The 16,621-nt window shown below is 40.1% G+C and overlaps 1 protein-coding gene across 1 annotated transcript in view; it reads left to right on the top strand.

The window, feature by feature from the left end:
- LOC119479512 (Na(+)/H(+) exchange regulatory cofactor NHE-RF1-like) overlaps positions 1–16,377 on the top strand; it is a 28,311-nt gene extending 11,934 nt beyond the window's left edge. The window contains exons 2-6 of the mRNA XM_037755235.1: positions 6,879–7,052; positions 10,662–10,815; positions 11,025–11,071; positions 14,004–14,099; positions 14,438–16,377. Of these exons, the coding sequence (XP_037611163.1) occupies positions 6,879–7,052; positions 10,662–10,815; positions 11,025–11,071; positions 14,004–14,099; positions 14,438–14,587 (621 nt within the window). The 3' untranslated portion in view covers positions 14,588–16,377. The remainder of the gene's footprint in view (positions 1–6,878; positions 7,053–10,661; positions 10,816–11,024; positions 11,072–14,003; positions 14,100–14,437) is intronic.
- The last annotated feature ends 244 nt before the right edge of the window (positions 16,378–16,621 follow it).

Raw genomic sequence — 16,621 nt, 5'->3', positions numbered from 1 at the left:
CACACTGTGGCTGTTTGTGGCAGATCGCAGACCAGATGTTGTTTCTGTGTTGGTACAAAGGGGCTTCCACTGAGCCTGCAGCCAGACCTGCTACTCTGGCTGACCTGTAACCTCTCTGCAGAGGTTTCACATGATTGCTCGATTGAAATTGGCATGATGCCAATTGTGATGCCACTGTTGTTGTTTTTTTTTTGCATATGCCACTGCTGACTATTGGTATACTTTCAGATCATCACCTGTAGTTTTCACTGTTCTAATGCTAATGTCTTTGTGGTAGTCGAGCTAGCTGGGCTGGCTATAGCTAGTAGGGCTGGGACGATACACCTATCTCCCGATTCGATACTATCACGATACTTGGATGCCGATTCAATATGTATTGCAATTTTTGAGTGTTGGGATTCAATATTACGATTTATTGCGATTTTTTTAGTAACTTTTTTAACAGTTGAAAAAAAAAGTTGAATCATACACTTCTAGGGACTTTTACTTTTGAAAATATCTAAATAAATTAAAAATTAAAAAATTAAAAAGAGATGTCCTGGAGTCAGATATATCAGTCATTGTCAGGCATTATTTATTTTTTTTAATTTTCCAGCAACCCAAAAATCAAAGAATAAATTAATTTCTGTCACAAATTAGTGGTATTTTCTTTTTAATTTATAAGGGACATGTAATGTTTTATACTTCTGGTGAATATAATCCAATCAATCTTATTTCCATATATGTATTTTGTATATACAGTTCCCTTTGTTAACACCTTATTTTGAAAACCGGACGTAGTCACACGTGTATACTTCCTCTAACTTCGCCAGTTTTTAGACCACAGCACCCCTTCAATTTTATTTTTTTGTCATGGTACCCCGAGCCACCCAAACCCCAGTATAACATGCATATATGTACACAGATGCTTTTAGCCAAAAGGTTCCCTGCGGATTTAAAATAATTCAATTAAATATGAATTGAATTAAATAATAAGTTAAATATATTTCTTTCATTTTCCTCAATATTAAAATTATCTTATATTTTTAAGGTGTACAAGGAGACAAACAAACAAAACAATAATGATGGATACCCATCTTCCACAAACAGCCAAACCCGTCTGTTAAGCTGTTAGCCGAGTAGAGTTGAGTCTGATTTTTAGTTTTACTGAAAATTGGTATGTGCGACTGAATTCGGACTTTACCCAGTGATGTCATTATCATATTGTACAGCACTTGCCATCACTGCACTGTTTTTCTATGCGTGGCTCTGCTGACAATGTGGTTTTCCTGTACATGCTATGCAACAGACATGAAAAAAAACAACCTGAAAATCAGAAAGTAGTACTCAAATGTCACTTGAAATGCATGGGTTATGATTTAGTGATGCTGGTGATGGAGAGATTTACGGAGACGTCTGTGCCCTGTGTCTCTCTGCCACCTGCTCCAAAAGTCTTCTTCTTCATATTGCATTGCAGAGAGACAAAGCCAAAGTATGAGTAAAAAGACAGAAATGCGCCAATCTTATCTCTGGGCACCTCTAGCTAATGGGAGAAATATGATCTCTTCTCCTGGTTCTTGTCAGTACACGTGCTGCAGCATTCTGGATCAACTGGATATGGGGCAGCCTGATGATAAGGAATTGTAATAATCCAGCCTAGAATTAACACATGCATGGACTAGCTTTTCTGCATGTTGTTTTGAGACAGGATGTGCCTTATTTTTGCAATGTTACGTAGGTGAAAAAAGGCGGTCCTTGACATTTGTTTTATGCGGGAGTAGTATGTGGTAGCTCTGTGTCGCTGTCTCTGGGTTTCCCCTCGGGTTAGAGACAGCTTTGCTCTGTTTGGAACTGTCTCTCTATTATCAGGATGCTTCCCACTGGAAAGCTGAGGGAGGTGGTGAAGTTACATACTGTATGTGTGGACAATAAGCCACACAATGATGAGATGAGATTTATGCCCGATCAGAAATGTTGTTCAGTTAGTTGCGGTTTTCCAACTCCGACGAAGAGCAGCACACAGCTGCTTCTCCAATAGGGATGCACCGATTCAACTTTTTCAGTGCCGATACTGATGGTGATACCCAGGCTTTGGGTGTCGGCTGATTACTTGACTTCAACATTACTTTCCTAACTTGTAAAACAAAATGTTACTAATGAATACATAGATATAAATTTTAGGAATGCACCGATACTGGATCGGATATCGGGCCGATACCGACTCAAATAGCTGAATCACATTTTATACTAGAATTTGAATTCCTGTTTACGTTTTGAGCAATTTGTTTCTGCATTAAAAAGGTTTACACTTGAACTGTAATTCCTGATAATTTTAAAGTTGTTTTTTTTACCAAGTTACTGGTGTATGATTTATTATTTTAATAATAAATCATTCATTAAGTGTATATTTATGTATTTATTTGTTACATTTTGTATTACAAAGTTAAGAAAGCAATGTTTAAGTCAAGCCTGATGTCTCCTTACACATAAAAGAATGATCCCAGTCACTTCCTCACAGTGAGGCATACAGCTTATTAATCAAACACTGGTATCGGATTGATACCCGGTATCGGCCGATACCCAAAGCCCAGGTATTGGTATCGATATCGGGACTGAAAAAGTCGGATCGGTGCATCCTTAATACATTTAGTGAATTGTTATTTATTATTAAAATAATAAATTGTACACCAGCAACTTGGTAAAAACAGCAACAAGTTAGTCAAAACTTAAACAGGAATTAAAATTCCAGTATATAGTATATAAACATAGAACTGAATTTAATAGATCGGCCCCATCGTCACCGATACCCGATCCTTCTTTTACATAAACATCATAAATTGATGCAGAAATTCACCAGAATGCAGAGGGGAGGACACCTCCTGCTTAACATGTGTCCTCCCCAATGTTGAAACAAAACCTACGCCCTTGAGTCATTTAATCGACTTTAGATATAAAAAATATTGCTTATTGCAGCTTATCACCAGGCTTGGTTGGAACCTGCCTTAAAAGTTAGGGGGAAAAAAGTCTTCTTCACACTAAATGCCACAGATTACATAGAAATTTGCAACATGATTGGCTGCAGTTTGCAAGATGTACCGTGATATGTATTTCTAGATATTTTTAAGTATATATACAAACATACATGGCCCAGAAGGAGGCATACATGTGTATATACTCTGTTTACAACATGAGAAAATTGTAGCGTACAGCATTCCAGTAGTGCACTTTGCACCTCACCTGCTATATCATCCTTATCATCTTCATTAACAGCCACTGGTTATGTGGGCTTTGTCATAAATGTGTGATACCATCCAAAGGTCCTCCCATGATCACACTGACTCACTCTGAATGTTTCAGCAATCATCAACCACCCGGACTTCATACAGTATAAACCCTTGGATCAATGCATAATCCACTTTTTTGAGTGGAGGAGCAGGTGCGCGTATGTCTTGAGTTAATGCTGAGGTTGCAGTGGTTGATCTTAAATGGTCACTAATCATTCACAGATAGTTGCTGATAGCTGAGGATGTTGCAGATAGCTGGGGTTTTTATCAGATGAAATGCAACGGGCGGGTGGAGAAAATTTTTTCTTATCAGAGCCTCAGATGTTCACGCCTGTCACTGTTTTATGCACACGCTAGCTGTTAAAGGGTTCGAGGCTGTGTTTTCTCACATGGATATGGAAGCCAAATTACACCAAGAAAAGACATAAATAGATGAAATGTTAGGAATGTCAAAAAGAAAGAGGGAAAAAAAGTCAATTTATATATAACTCACCCATCTGAATTATGTTAGGGATGTCATGAGAACTGATACCAAGTTGAAAAAGTCTGTACATGCAGTACCACGGCTCCCGGGTGGAGGGGGGCGACCCGTTCTATTTTGTTTCTCTGATAACCCTACTTTGTGAAATACAAATTTATGTTGACATCAGCAGGAGGAAAGCTTGTGAATATTAACTGTTAGCAGCTGGTGGGCAGCACAGTCCTGCGGAGCCAATAGCTAATCATTCATTATGATGCGTTCAAGCTCTCCTCAGTAAAAATGAGAATTAGGCGAAAGTGTCATGATGTGTTGAAATGTAATCTTGTAAAATTTTGTTTTTGGCGAGAAATCTGTTTAAATACAGTTGTTTGAAGGAGATGTTTTCACAACAATAAAAATTGATATTAGAGAGGGAATTATGACCTCTTTAACTTCCTCACACTAGGGTTTTTTTGTTTTTTATTGTTTTTTACAGTGGTATTGAATTGGGTTTCGAGAATCGTGGAATTTCATTGGTATTGGTAACTAAATTTCTGGTATCGTGACATCCCTAGATATCAAAGTTAACGCGTAATTACAGACGTACCTTGCTAACCTAGCTAGCGTTAGCTGCTAACGATACCTGGCCTCGCTCCAGCTCCACCCTCTTGTTCAAAATATGGTCACTTCTGGTTCCAAAAAACCAAGGTGGCGACAGCCAAAATGCAAAACGCGAGGCTTCAAAACGGTAGACTACAAACTAATGGTGACGTCACGATGACTACGTCCACTTTTATATACAGTGACACGAGTCAAAATTATTGTTAGATACTAATTTGATGGTTTTGATTTTTAAGTGAAAATTGATTGATAGCAAATCAAAATGTTGATTGTAAATATTTACATTTTTCCTGGCAGAAATGGGCTTCCATACATGTCTGCAACACTTCCCCAGGCTGGATCATATATAATGTGTTCACAGTTAAATTAATTATTAGTTGTGAAACTGACTAGTTATCTTGATGTTGCATGTTTAAAGTACAGTTGGCAGCATAACACTAGGAACAATTTTTATATTGACATATTGGAAAATGGCAACGCCTTTTTATGGAGCTGTCCCTTTTTTGTAATAGGAATCCCCTGAACAATATTTTCCAGGAGTCCCGTGATAAAGGCGTAGCTCATGACCTCAGAGCAGCAGTGCTCTAATGTTAAATGGTTAAATGAATATAGAGGTCCTTCACCCTCACATGGGATTAGACTCTTAACTGGGCGTACAGTAGGCCACAGCAGGATTAGCCATTGCAAGAGAGCAGCAACCTGCTACAGTTTCATTCAGTTAGGAAAGGAAGTCAGCTGCAGTGTACTATATAATCTGTTTTATGATGTGTGTCAGCATCTGTCTGAGGGCCATGTAGATCGTATTGTAACAAGACTTTTCTGCTTATGCATGTTTATGACCGCATGTTAAGTGTCATGCTTTTTTAGGTCTGACTCGATATGTAATTTGTCTAAATAAGTGCAATGCGTACAGAATGTAAATAGGGAAGTTACATGACGTACACACCTTGTCATTTAGAACAAACCTGTAACGATTGTATTGATGTGGAATGTCAGATTGACGTAGAAGAGGACTGCATTGCAGAAAAGAGAAAAGATGAATTTTACTAAAAAGGCTGGAAATTTCACTGGCTGAAGTAGCATATGTCACATCCTTCTTGTCATCACAGATGGTCACGTAATGGTCTCTCTCTCCCTGCTGTTGCTGTCAGTTGTTTTTGTGATTCACTCTGCTATATCAAACCATCGAACCATTAAGCCATGAGTATGAGATTTACATATTACAGCTGTTATATTTATAGCTGTTAGACGTGCTGTTTCTGTAGCTACGTACATTAAAAACAATGTGCTAGAACGGTTTATGAAATGTCAAAGTCTTCTATGTCTTTATTAGAATCAATATTTTCTTAATCAACTGACAAAGTCATAGTCTAGCGCTGTTTGTCAGATGTTAGAATGTGATGTTTTGGCCAGCTAAAGTTTGCTGTGTTGCAACTATGGAAAAATCTAAATTAAGAGATACTTAGTCAAAATACAATATTAGTTATTTATTATACAATTATTAGTCCAAACTTTGACTTGAAGTAAGTTATGAGATAGTATATCCAAATTCTAACTCAAGGCAAAGTTATGAAATAAATCAAAATTGTGACATACTAATTAATAACTTTGATGTACTTACTATCGCTTTATTTGTAATATGACATCACTTTAATTTGGTATGTATAATATTGACTTTCTCATAGTTATGCCTTAAAAGATGATAGATTTGACTCATCTGAACATACAGTATTTTATATTTTATCTTATAATTCTTGCTTTTTTCTCTCTCCCATAATTTTAATATTCAAAATTGACTTGCTATATTTTGACTTTCTATTCTATAATTTGTAAATATAATATTGGCTTATTCATTTAAGATTTTGAATAATTGTTACTTCAGAAGTCATAGTTTTGACTTAGAGAATCAAACTTTTGATTTTAAGTTATAAATCTGACGTAATATCTCATAATTTGACAGTCAAAAATGTGATGTTGTTCATATTTAATCAATATCTAATCATATCTTAATCAATTTGTGACTATAATATTGACTTATTGACTTAGTATTTCAAATTTATGGGATGGAGTCAAAAGTCCTATCTCATAATATTCAATTATTTCTTGATTTATTTCCTAATGTTTGACAAAAAAAGTAATAACTCTAATATAATAATATATATAATAATATAATTATTATTCTAATAATAATAATGAATTTAATAATTTTGATTTACTGTCTCATACAACATTTTATTTTTATTATTTTTATTTTCCTGGTGGAGTTGGGCTTCCGTAGCTATTTCAGAGGCTCTGGGAGCCATGACTATTCCCAGGAAATACACAGAGCCGGGCTCACTAGTAACTTTTTATAAAGTCTGAAATCTCAGCAGCTGTTGGAACACAGTAATGAGTGGCATTAATCAGCTACACAAATGAAGCCCAAGTCCTCATGATACTGTACATTATTGATATTATTGTGTACAGAGAGACAGTAAAATATGACTGATTACACCTTTTTAATGAACTCTTGATTTTCTCCCGTATGTGTTCAGGAGGAGGAGAGAGGCGGTCTGCGGCCTCGTCTCTGCCACATGAAGAAGGGAACCACAGGCTACGGCTTCAACCTGCACAGTGAAAAGTCCAAACCAGGCCAGTTCATCAGAGCCGTGGATGAAGACTCTCCAGCACACAGAGCAGGCGTCAGACCACAGGACAAGATCGTCCAGGTACACAACACACAGTCACTCATTCTCTAAGTCACATGCACAATCAGTATGGATATCACGATACCAGAAATTTAGTAGTTGATACCAATACAAGTGGAATTCAACGATTCCTCGATACCAATTCGATGCCAAGGTAAAAAAACTAAAGTAGAACAATTAATCCCATGTACTTCAACATCCACTCCTTTATTACCATTTGTATACTAGTTTTTGTTAGGAAGTTAAACAGATCAAAATTCCCTCTCTATTATCTATTTTATATCACTGTGAAATCCTCTCCTTCAAACAACTGGATTTATTCAAGTTTCTCACCCAAAACTACATTTTACAGGATTACATTTGAACACATCATGATAACGTTAGAATTTATCTTCGCCTCATTTTTACTGACTAGAGCCTGAATGCATCATAATGTAATCATCAATGGCACGTCGCCATCTTGGTTTTTGCCCGTCGCCACCTTGGTTTTTGTCCGTCGCCATCTAGGTGTTTGCCCGTTGCCATCTTGGTCTTTGGCCGTCGCCCTCTTGGTCTTTGCCCGTCGCCATCTTGGTCTTTTCCCGTCGCCATCTTGGTCTTTTCCCGTCGCCATCTTGGTCTTTGCCCGTCGCCATCTTGGTCTTTGGCCGTCGCCAAGACCTATGGAAAGGAGGCTGGGTCACGGGCGGACATGGCTCTTGGGGTATGGGGTATAACGCGTGCGCAGTGTAACTGAAGCTGCGGTCGTGCGTTGCGATTGGCTCAACTTCGGCGAGTTTAGACCAGAATTTACTGCGCATGTGTTATACCCCCACAGATATGGCGTGTTGATGACGCGTGACCCAACCTCCTTTCCATAGGCCTTGGCCGTCACCATCTTGGTCTTTGGCCGTCATCATCTTGGTTTTTGCAGTCAGAAGTGACATGAGAGGGTGGAGCTAAGTACAACCGTACGTAGAATAAGACATTTTTAGGCGAACAAAAAGGTTATAATTAACTGTCATGAAATGAAAACACACTGTGAAAGGGTTAAAGTTGTAGGATGAAAACGGGAACACGCCGTGGTAGCGACCTGTCAATCACAAAGTAGCCATGCCCTAAAGCATCCCATGCTTTATCGTCTATTTGACTCTAAATTGGACCATAATAATTTACTTTTCAGACCCTGGAGTTGCCCACGGCATTAGTCTCTAGCCTTGACTGTACCTACGGTACCTGAAGTACTGTAGAAAACGAGTACCATCACATTTTCTGAATTTTGGCATCGACTTGGTACAGAAGTATCTTTTCTCGTGACATCCCTAACAGTCACTTCTTCACATTGTTCCTGAGTGGTCAGAGTTTTGCCCAATACTGTTGTTGTTTTATTTTGTTTGTATGTGTATCAGCTGTAATCCTATTACATCAGTGGGCAAACGGGCAACTGGAATCCCATTAAGCATTAGGTTATTATTGGATGGAGGGTGTATATAGCTGTAATGTGTACATGATTTTGCACGCACGCAAGTGTGTTCATCTCTAGGCTCCTGTGTGTGTGTGTGTGTGTGTGAGTAAAGAGTGTTTAAAAGAGTGCAGAAATCAGCATTTTCTCCCTGTGTGTGTGTGTGTGTGTGTGTGAGACGACCAGGCCTTCTGGCCATGTTGAACATGGCAGGGTCAGAGTTAATCCACTTATTGCGTCTGTGGGCTGAATTAACAGCCTGCTCAAACAGTCTGCAGGGCCTCTCAAATGTAGAGGAGAAGGGGTTTTGTAAATGAAGTTAATACCGCATACCGTATTCATGACGAGATGGAAGCTTTAGACGAGGACGACGTGGAGGTTTTTAGAGGTGGATTTCGGAAAAACAATATGCTGGGAATTTAATTAATTTTCTGCAGAGGGTCACTGGAGTGGAATATAGCAGAATGTTCTGTACCACCTGTCCAATGTTCACAGCCACTGTGGGAGTCGGGTGGGGGAGATTCCTGACGGTGTTCCCGCCTCGGATCTTCCTCCCACAGGAATTCCTCAGTGATTTATCTCCCCTGGATGCTTGATTAGTTCCAACTCCGGGAGTATGCTTGTCTACCGCGCCCTGTATTAACACTGGTACCAAACGTTTTCCGTCACCGGCACCATTACTCTTCTGCAGGGTATCATTACGTTCATTACTTTTTACACTACAGCCACACAATTGGCATCCTTACAAAAACATCATCATTTACTTGATACCACCTAATTTATGTCCAATGTTCTTATCATCCTTTGGAGTGTTTCCACTGTGCAAGGCATTTTTTTATGTAAACGGGGAATGATTAGTTTTGGGTTATTGTAGCTTCAGTCTAGTGATGGCAAACGGTATTAACGATGGTATTTTTCAACCTGCAGGGTTCAGGTTTTCCCCCATGTATTTGTGTCTAAGTGACTAATGGGGGCAATATTTTCTGAAATTGGTCCAGTATTGACCGCTAAACAACATTGTCAGAAATAGTGGAGGCCATGGAAGTTCATTTTTCGGTACATAATAAGTGAATATATTGTAATTTTTTAATTTGTCTGAGAAAAATGTTCATATTCCATCTTTTCCCTCTGTCATTATGCCTTTGCATTTCTTGCATTTGTTACCCACTTGCTAACTTGCTAAATTGTTAGCCTCTATGGCTTCTAGATGCCATGATGAGGGTAGAGTTAATATTGCCGTTGCTTAACAGTGGTGTTCTCACGACTTAACCACTTGAACGCCAAGCATATTGTGTACACGACTTCCCATGTTGTAAACACGAGCTCACGAATTTCATTTCGAAGGCACCATACATTGGAGAAGTGGACGTCGACCAAAAGGTTATAAATAACTTTCATGAACTGAAAACACACTGTGAAATGGTTAAAGTTCTAAGACGAAGGCACAGACAACTCTCCACCGCCAATCGTCCACTAAAAGTGCTTGTTTTTGCTTTTTAGCTATATTTTAAAGATTATTTTGGGGCTTTTCTCCAAAAAAATCTCAGAAAGCAGCTCTTTTGGAGATTTGTGACAAAGAAATGTTTTGGTCATTTCTGCAAATCTGGAGTTTTGTTTGGTCTTACAACGAGGGCTCAATTGGAAATCATCCACCATTCATGCAGAACCTCGGCTATTTATTTGGTATCATGGCACCTGCTACTGTGAGTGCTTAACCTCTTAAAAAGAATAAAGCTGAAATAATTAGATGATTAACTGATTCCTCAAAAACACTGAAACAATGGATTGTTTATACGGCTTCAATATATCTGTATATGTATCTATAACGCATATAACATAAGAATGTGTTCTGGTTAAATGACCATACCACTGGTTTTGCATGTGTTAACCCATTTACTACAAATCACTTGTGAAAATGAAGTAACAGACTGTTGCAAACTTGCTTAATTCATCTCAATGCCACATTATCATTTGGAGCTTGAGACTTTTCAAAGGAATCTGCAATTAAACTGCAACACCATGTGACCATAATCTGTCACTGACACAATTATTGCAGACTTGGCGTTCTGGAATAGTCCCGAAGAACACACTCAATTTGTGCACGCTACAAACTAAAAACACAATAGTAAGATAGTAAAACTCCTCTCCTGTCTCCTGTCTCCTGTCTCCTGTCTCCTGTCCTCTCTCAGGTTAATAGCATGTCAGTGGTCGGCATGCAGCACTCAGAGGTGGTTGCAGCCATCAAAGCAGGAGGAGACGAGACCACGCTGCTGGTGGTGGATGCAGAGACTGACGAGTTCTTTAAGAGATGCAACGTCCTGCCCGCTGAGGAACACGTCACCGGTATGCTCTCACACACCGATCGCATTTGGCTTTGTAAAGGTTGCCTGTCAGATGTCTGGAATTTTCCAGAATTATTCTAATTGCGTTTTTACCTTAACAGTGTTAAAAGATCAAGAACAAAATGATTCGAAGTTTAGTTTTAACTGCCTGTAGAGTCAAAATGTAGATTGACGAAGTGAGGCCTTTATGTCTTCTTTTCCCCCCTGTAGGACCTCTTCCTGAGCCAGCGTCAGAGAGAGCATCAGAGGAGGAAGTGGTAAGGACCACCACACACACACACACACACACACACACACACACACACACACACACACACACACACACACACTTACTAACAGATAGTGGCTGGGAAAAGCCCCACTGATCCTCTCTGGACATTCCTGGTAGGAGATTAGGAGTTCTGGACAGCGTTGTGTGTCTTCATGTGTTTCCTGTCAAGACTGCACTGTAAAATTCCAAAACACACACAGCACACAGACACAGACCTAAGTCTGAGAGATAACGCGTTACAAAATGTTTTGATTCAACGTCAGCGGATGGATTCCAGCTCTTCGACAACAAATCTTCTGCCATTTCTCTGCCTGTCGACTCTCTCTCTCGTCCCGTATGTGAAATGTGACACCTGCTACTATGAGCTGACGGACCAATTTCGGACGGACCACACTGTCACTCTCTGTTGTTGCTGTGAGATGCGCGCGGCACGCGTCAAAAATAGGCGCGACCTCTAATCTCTAGAAGACGCGCGTCACACGCGGGCAGTGTGGCTGCTCTAACCTGTTAACAAGGACGCCGAAATAAAAAACAACAGGTAACGCAGCCGCCACGTGCTCCTGATGTTCCTGGTGTGTCCGGGCTGTTACTACCAAACTCCAACAAAGAGAGCAGAGGACAGAAGCAGCGCGCCCGTAACGTTTATCCAGTCGGTGTGGCGGATAGCCCTCTGAGATTTACCCGCCAAACGGAAAATCTACCCACATTCGCCGCTTGGCGGGTGTTAATTTCGGACCCCGGTCGAGATCCAAAAACACCGGATCCTACACTTCCCAAAACGCAGCTCGTGTTTTCGATGCTCAGTTTGTAATGCAGACCTCGAGATAACCCTCATCACTGTGGCATCATCAGGGTTAATCAGGGTTTCAGGCGTAAAACAAAGCGTCCCCCAGAGCCACAGAAGACCAAATCCAACTCTTTGAGTAGTAGTACCCTCCTCATCATCATCTTGATGTGTCAAATCGGCGGAATGCTCCTTTAATTAGCGGTCCGTATGCGTTGGTGTGACATTCCACTGGCAACCGCAGGGCGAGTTTATCAAAAGTAAACACTCTCCACCTCCTCTCTCACCACACACACACACACACACACACACACACACACACACACACACACACACACACACACACACAGTGACAACATGGGAAAAGTGGATTGGCCCCTCTAGTGACATTGTGGCTGACCCTTCACCATGGCAACAAGAGCTCACCAGTGTGCGTTTCCCTCTCTCTCTCTCTCTCTCTCTCTCTCTCTCTCTCTCTCTCTCTCTCTCTCTCTCTCTCTCTCTCTCTCTCTCTCTCTCTCTCTCTCTCCCCCCTCTGTGTCCTGGAGGATCATGGGATTGAAGTGGCTTTAACTCTCAGGGCGAGTTGGGGATTATGCTAATGAGAAAACTAACGAGCGCTGTTCACATGCAGGCAGATTCTACTCTCCGCTGCAGCGACAACAATCACTCATTCACCAGCGATTGCGTAACACAGCGCTCGCTATGACGACCTCTGACCTTAAATATGCCTGTGTGTGTGTGTGTGTACTTAATCTGTGTTATCAGTTGACCATAAAAACTGATGGGTCTGGTTTTACCCAACATCTGATTGAGTTAAAAAGAAAAAGAACTACATAACTGCATTTTAGACAACTTTTGCTGCCACTGTTCGGTTTGTTGAAATATCTCGAATAGCAGCTCCAAGTCCAACCATTGACATAAAACACTCCTTGTCAAATAAGAGTCCAATATCTTGAGAGGTTCTTAAGCTATTAGTGGAAATAGAATGTCCATTAAAAAGAAGGAGCGTCTAAATGAAAATGCAGTTGTTGTGGTTGAGTATGTGTGCATGTGTTAAAAGGCTCTCCAAGCAGTTAGGCAAACCTCACCAGAGGGCTCTTGTGTTACGCAGCATATTGTAGCATTTGTCCAAAGCCACTCACAGACGCGCCGAGTTTATTTTTAGAAAGAGCCAACTGCTTACGAATTGGATGCCAATTTTCATCCATACATGAAGTGAGTCACTCACACAGGAGGGTAACTGCAGGTCACACAGAGCAATGTGAGAATGTGGGCATGAGCAGGGATGTGTTAATATTAACACCAGTTTTTTTCAGATTAGTGCTGACACTGAGCCTCAGCTTTAATAAGTAAGTGATGAGAAGATGGTTGAGAGACACAACTGCATGTCAGGATGAATGACAGCATGGGTGTACTGCCCCCTGCTGGACACAACACCTGAAAATACAAATCACCCACATCACAATACACAGCCATGCAGAGTTTAAGTTTTGAGATGATCTGATCATGAGATTTGTGCCTTCTCCTAAATAAATTGGAGATGAATATAAGTATGTCGTCATATTATAGTATGTCGTAATGTCATAGTATATTACTATGTCATAAAAAGTCATAGTATAGTATGTCATAGTATATTATGTCATATTAAGTCATAGTACAGTAAGTCATAGTATATTATGTCATAACTCATAGTATAGTATGTCGTGAAAAAGTCAGTATTATGTCAGTATATTTTGTCATAAAAAGTCATAGTATTATGTCATATTAAGTCATGATATAGTAAGTCATAAGTCATAGTATACTATGTCGTAAAAAACTCACTTTCACTTTATTTATGAATACAGATTAAGGGGACCAATACAGTGATTATTTTCTATTAGTTTATTATTGATGAAACCTTTTTCATTGTCAAAAACTCCTACAATGTCACAGTTTTATAAACGGTGGTGTGATGTTTAGTATTACTGCGTGATATGTACATGAAGAATGAAAGGCTCAGATCAGGCCCTGGATCATCTACACCGTTCCCATGAAAACGGTTCACAATATGGACAATAAACTCTTCTGTGATTGGTTGAACTGACCCTTTAATCTCATCCAGTATGCATTTTTTTTATATCTGTTTAAATAGGTGAAGCCTAAAGTGTCGGTGAGCTCGTCAGCCTCCAGTGCCTCCTCCAACGCCTCCCTGCCGGCAGCGACCAGCAGCCCCCCACAACCTGCAAAGGTACACAGCACCAACACATGTTCACCTGTTTTTACTGATACAACTCAGAGAGAAGTAAATACAGAACCGCCAACACATAATACAGGGTGTTTCAAAGAGCTTTACACAGTTTGCCCTGAGCGCACTCGGCCTCGGGGGGGGCAGGAGGGGAGGAAAGGGAGGCTCAGGTCCAGGGAATGGCTCGTGTGCCACAGGCCCGTCCACACCTGGTTCTTGGCTTCATTATTTTTTTAATTGCTGTATCGTCTTATAGAGAAATCGTGTCATTCAAATGTACGAAATACTGATATTAGTGTGTGTGTGTGTGTGTGTGTGTGTGCGTGTGTGTGCATCTCCAGGTTACCCCGGCCCCGGCCCCGCCAGCTGACGGCCTCGGTCTGGGCATGTCACTGGCCCAGGCCAAAGAACGAGCCAAGCAGAAACGATTGGCCAAGAAAGCCCCGACCATGGACTGGAGCAAGAGGAACGAACTGTTCAGCAACTTATAAAACCCCATCAGGTCCGTGTCCTCATGACTCCCGTCTCTACTGCCCCGTGTCTCGTCTCTGGATTCGCTCTTTACTTCGACAGACGATGTTCATTTAAACTGTTAAACAGTATTATTTGTTGATTTTATTTGTTTTAATTTAGTTTTTTGCCTAGAGTTGTTCCGATACCAGTATCAGAAATGCCTCCGATACTGCCCCCAAATTTGTCAGTCTGCGCACCGATCAGATACCAGGGTTTCCGCCGGGTCTGAGATGACTCCCCCGCCAGGCCAAAACATCTGTTAGTTATGTATTTTTAAGATTTTTGTTTTAAACTAAAATGCGTTATACAAGTAGCAAACTCCTTTAAGGAGTAACTAAGTGCGTAGGTCGTGTGCTTAACGTTAGCGTGAGTGTCGGTGTTTGTGGTAAAGAAGTTGGCCGTAACTAGCGGTGAGCGTAGCAGTGCAGTGTGTACAGTTCAGGCTATAGACGGTAAATAAATGCTACAACTCCTCAAGACACGAGCCAAGTTCCCATGTCTTGTAGGGTTTTTCCACACATGACTTGGCGCGTCGGGATTTACGTCTCCGTTACTACAGAGCTACCTGCTCGAGGATGTGTGTGTAACCACGGCTGTGACTAGCGCTCAAAAGAGCGGCTGTAAAACGGTGAAAGACACATTTCATTTCCTATATATTCTTCACAATAAAAGTCCCCCGTTATATTATTATTTAAAAGCTTTTATTATGAAGCAGCAAAATCAGGAAATGTTGGTTTTCATCAGCAGCAACTTAGCACGACTCGTACAGTAGGAGATTCAGTTAGAAGCTACAAAAGTACATCATGTCACATCCACACATGGTCAGCAGTAAACAGCTGTTATAATAAAATAATAACTGTTTTTTTTTTTTTATCATGCTGGTATCGAATCGGTACTCAGTATCGGCCGATACCACAAGTTCAGCTATCGGAATCAGTATCGGGAAGGGTAAAAAGAATGGTATCGGAACATCTCTAGTTTTGCCACTTTTCTTCATGTTTTAATAATGGTTGATGTCACACACGGGAATGAATGTTAATATATTAAGAAGAATGTTTAAAAGAAAAATAGTAATGTACAGTTTCTCATATGAAAAGGACCATGTAAGGAATAATAATGGGGCACAGTCAAGATTTTAAATCTACAGTCTAAAATGAATGTCAGATTTTGATGTCTGCAATCAGCAACTAGAATAGAAAGATTATCCGTTTTCTCTCGTCAGTACCTGTGAATGATCAATGCTGAATACGTCTCCTGAGCCCTTATTGCCAACAGAACCATTCCATGACGATAGGTTTTTAGTGTTTTTAATCATCACCATCAGATCAGAATGATAAAAAGTCTTAAGATGGTTGAAGGGACTTTGTAGTTTGTAGAGCGGTGAAAGCTCCTTTAGCCTTTCTGGAAACTTCTTGGTCTGTCTTTCCCTCCAGGGTTTTCTGTCATGGTTTTATGATTCAAGGAAATTACAGATAATTTTTTTTCATGTTGCTCTTGATGGATGATTGTACATACACGAGTAAATGATTAAAGAGGACATTTTTATTTTGACTGACGTGAGAGAAATGAAGCTCCTCAGTTAAAGTTGTGTTGATTCTGCTGAAATTGCAGGAATTTTTAAGCCGCATCAGTCGGTCCGAGCATCGACGACACATTAAGACTTTTACCATGTGAAGATATAAAATGTGAAGGCTGTACTGATGCTGGCTCTGTGCTGTAGAAATGTATTGATGAGCATTGACAAATATAACATTTGGATCAAATGGAATCGAGTCTGGTTTGTATATTAACAATTTGCATCACTCGGGGTAAAACTATGGAAAGCAACGGACAAACACTTCCTCAGTACAAATTCTCCTTTTAATGATTTACAGGATGATACAGAATTCAATGGAAATATTAATAAAAAAGTAACAGGCATCCATCAACATAGAACAGAGGAATCAATAGTGCTAATACTTTGTTTCGATGTAAAAAAAAAAAAAAAAAAACACAATCTTAAAAATATGCCA

Source organism: Sebastes umbrosus, chromosome 20 (genome assembly GCF_015220745.1).
Source record: "Sebastes umbrosus isolate fSebUmb1 chromosome 20, fSebUmb1.pri, whole genome shotgun sequence".
Lineage (NCBI taxonomy): Eukaryota > Metazoa > Chordata > Actinopteri > Perciformes > Sebastidae > Sebastes > Sebastes umbrosus.
This window is presented reverse-complemented; position numbering and strand designations above follow the sequence as displayed.